Genomic DNA, 2,970 nt, shown 5'->3' with positions numbered 1-2,970 from the left:
TTTTCAAATTTACATATTTCAAACCCATCTTTGAAATTATATTCTGCCTTCTTTTCCGAGGCAGGAGGAAAAAACTACTGAAGAGAGTCAGAAGAGAATTTTTCACTGCAAATATAGGCTCAGGCTATCAAAGTTGTGTGTTCCCAATGAAAAGTTCTCCCTGTATCCAAAGAGAAAAGTATGAAATGCAAGAATACAAACTCAGTGTACAGGTCTGAAGATGGACCTCTATCTGTTGTAGGTCCATGTAAAACTAAAAAACATAGTGCTTTGCTTTTCAAGCAGCTGCCTTTGTTTCGCTGTATTTTCCATACATGCAGCTGCTAACCTGACTTTAAAATGTACTATTTAAAAATTCATCAAAAACGCCTTCCAATTCTTTAGAGAATGAATCACAGCAGAACTAAACAAGAAAAAGGACACATGATGATCTTTGAGTCAATGCATCACAAATACAAAGTAGTCAAATCTAGATATAAATCCACTATTTTCCAGACTATTTTAAGTTTGAAATCAACCTACAATGTATTTGCCCAAGAGGAGTCCTGTCATGTAAGAGCAGACAAGCTTTTATCAGAAGAATTTATTAAACAAAACTGATACCAATGCACATGTAGTCAAGTTAATACCCCCTAATAAAAAAAAAGCACATCAGTCAAGACCAAAATTATCTTCGCTTCTGGAAGATGTTTCCACGACCCATACCACGGCCTCTTCCTCTTGCAGCCACTGAAGAAAGAAAACATCAGGGATTACATGAATTTGACATAACTGCATATTTATCACAACAACAGACAAGCAAAACATCAACAACACTCAGTCTCTTCCTTAGAAGCAAGGAAACAAGGCCATCCTATGAAGTTCAGAAAGTGACATGACAGCAGAAACCAGAACTGATGGCTACAGTCTTGCTACTTAGAAGAGAAGCAGCGAATATTCATACACTTGGTACTCCTTCTAAGCTGACACACAAATGCGTACAGCCCAATAGAATTAAAACCCCACACTCTTCCACGGCTTTGCAACAGAACTCAGTGTTTCAGCAGATGTTACTCCCCCAGGTCACCTTACTGCATTTGCTAAAGTTAACCAAGGACTTTGCGGCCCATGATTACTACTTAGTCTTGTTGTAACGACATTGTTTCCCTGAGAAAGGTGCAAATGAGAGAGAACTACAGAATGGTTATTAATTACAGCCTCCCGGTAGTTTGAGTACCGCCTCAATATCTGAATTTGGTTTTCTACCGAAGCTTAACAAGAACACCTGAATCCTTCCCTAAGTATTCCAAGCAGCTCAATTGATTCCACAGTCACTGTAAAACAGAAGACGAGGTTTTATATGAAGCCTCCATTTCACAAGACTACTCACTATATCTAAATTACTGTAGCACCAATACCACACATTCAGGTAACTGGGCAGTCTGAGTCTCAACCCCCACTATGAGATGCAATACACAGAAACACAATGTATGAACCAGTAATCTCTCCATTTCTTACAGCTTAGGTGTCCTCAGTGATAGACATGACAGTTTTCCAGTCCTTCTACAGCAAACTAAGGTGGAGCAGGGACAACCATGATTAAATTGTACACACCTTGAGCTTTGAGAATAGCTGCTTTTCCTCGCCCAGCTCCAGACCCCTGGTTTTTATTTTTCATGCTCTTTAGCATAGGAGCGTTCTTCAACATATCTGGTAAAATGAGAAACCGTATCTTGCTACCTCTGATGTACACCTGTTCAAGCTGTGCCACTCGTCCATCTCTGTATGTCACCGTTATGTTGGACATCTGGAAAATAAAGATCAGTCAGTGCTCACAGAGGCCTCTGACAGTTCTGCATTCCTATTTCTCTTGCCTGCAAAATATACAGCCAGGATTTAAGTACCAAACCCAAAGACTTTTCAAGCATACTGCTTTCTCAACTGGAGTTGTGACACAAGGCATCCAGGACCATTTAAACATACTCCTAAGCCTGCGACTATTCAAGCAGGCCAAGGATTTTTGCTTTCTCCCCAGTCTGCAAATTAGTTTTATCTGCTTTGTTAGTTCTGTTCTCTCATACTGAATCAGATTTAATAAAGCTGTTCTAGTCCTAACTATTAAAGAAGCATTTTGTTTTCAACAGCTTGCCCCCTTGAGATCACTAAAGTAATGTGCACTAAAAACGTTTCAGTTCCTTAAATCAAGGTTTGCTTATTCTTATGCTCAGTGGCTTAAATAAAGAACGCCAGCAGAAACATTGTTCACATAAAGAATCTTAAGAACCCTGATACTATTGACAGTAGCGCCCAATCCAACTCTAAAACCAGAAAGAATAAATTCTAGCCTCTTCAGAGCGTTCAGTAGCCCTGAATCAATTTCACTGTGGTAAGACAGTGCACATGCAGCAGTACAGTTCTGTTTATCTTGAAACTAAAAGCAACAGTCTTTTAATCAAGCTGCTAATAAGGTAGCTATCAGCCTTTCCAGGCAGCGATCAGGTACTCTTCTGAAGTCAGCATACCTGACAATTCATGTTGTCTTCAGCTTCGATAAGTTTGCCTCGATAAACTTCTCCTGTATTGGTCTCGCATGTCACAATATGACCTTCAGCCTCGTGCAGGACTTTAATGGGCACTCCAATCGACATGTCTGCAGTGTTGTGGCTCTACACCTGAGACAAGAAAAAAAACAAGGGATATAATTACAAAGCTGTAGACTAGGTTTTACCTATACACTCTATGATCCTTCCCACTGTAAAGGGCTGATTTTCTCTCATGCCCAAATGTATCAAACGCTTTGACAATGCATTAATAAAACTTCTCTAGAAGGATGCTCATAGGAAAACTCAAACAATCAGCAAAAGGTACTTTTCTCCAGGTCCCTTCTGACATAAGAAATTCACTTAAGGACACTAGATAACAGACCACTTGAATAGTCCCGGGTGCGCCCCATAACGGCACAGCCAGCCCAGTCACGTTTGCGCTAGGCTG

At 40.1% G+C, this 2,970-nt stretch overlaps 1 protein-coding gene across 1 annotated transcript; it reads right to left on the bottom strand.

Moving 5' to 3' along the window:
• Positions 1 to 568: 568 nt before the first annotated feature.
• SNRPD3 (small nuclear ribonucleoprotein D3 polypeptide 18kDa) lies at positions 569 to 2,660 on the bottom strand. The gene is made up of 3 exons (XM_010184557.1): positions 2,502 to 2,660; positions 1,594 to 1,786; positions 569 to 729 (listed from the first exon to the last, which is right to left on the bottom strand). Exons 1-3 carry the CDS (start codon positions 2,625 to 2,627, stop codon positions 668 to 670), a joined length of 381 nt encoding a protein of 126 aa, XP_010182859.1. The 5' UTR covers positions 2,628 to 2,660; the 3' UTR covers positions 569 to 667.
• Between the last annotated feature and the right edge of the window lie 310 nt (positions 2,661 to 2,970).

The sequence above is a fragment of the Mesitornis unicolor genome, unplaced genomic scaffold (genome assembly GCF_000695765.1).
Source record: "Mesitornis unicolor isolate BGI_N332 unplaced genomic scaffold, ASM69576v1 scaffold6835, whole genome shotgun sequence".
Lineage (NCBI taxonomy): Eukaryota > Metazoa > Chordata > Aves > Mesitornithiformes > Mesitornithidae > Mesitornis > Mesitornis unicolor.
The sequence above is the reverse complement of the archived record's forward strand: the minus strand, read 5'-3'. Positions and strand labels throughout refer to the sequence as shown.

Excerpts from the sequence above, each read along its gene's own strand:
- SNRPD3 (XM_010184557.1), bottom strand. The coding sequence starts at position 2,627 with ATGTCGATTGGAGTGCCCATTAAAGTCCTGCACGAGGCTGAAGGTCAT. Across the intron at positions 1,787-2,501 it reads AAGACAACATGAATTGTCAG|ATGTCCAACATAACGGTGAC; the intron begins GTATGCTGACTT and ends TTTATTTTCCAG. Across the intron at positions 730-1,593 it reads AGCTATTCTCAAAGCTCAAG|TGGCTGCAAGAGGAAGAGGC; the intron begins GTGTGTACAATT and ends TTCTTTCTTCAG.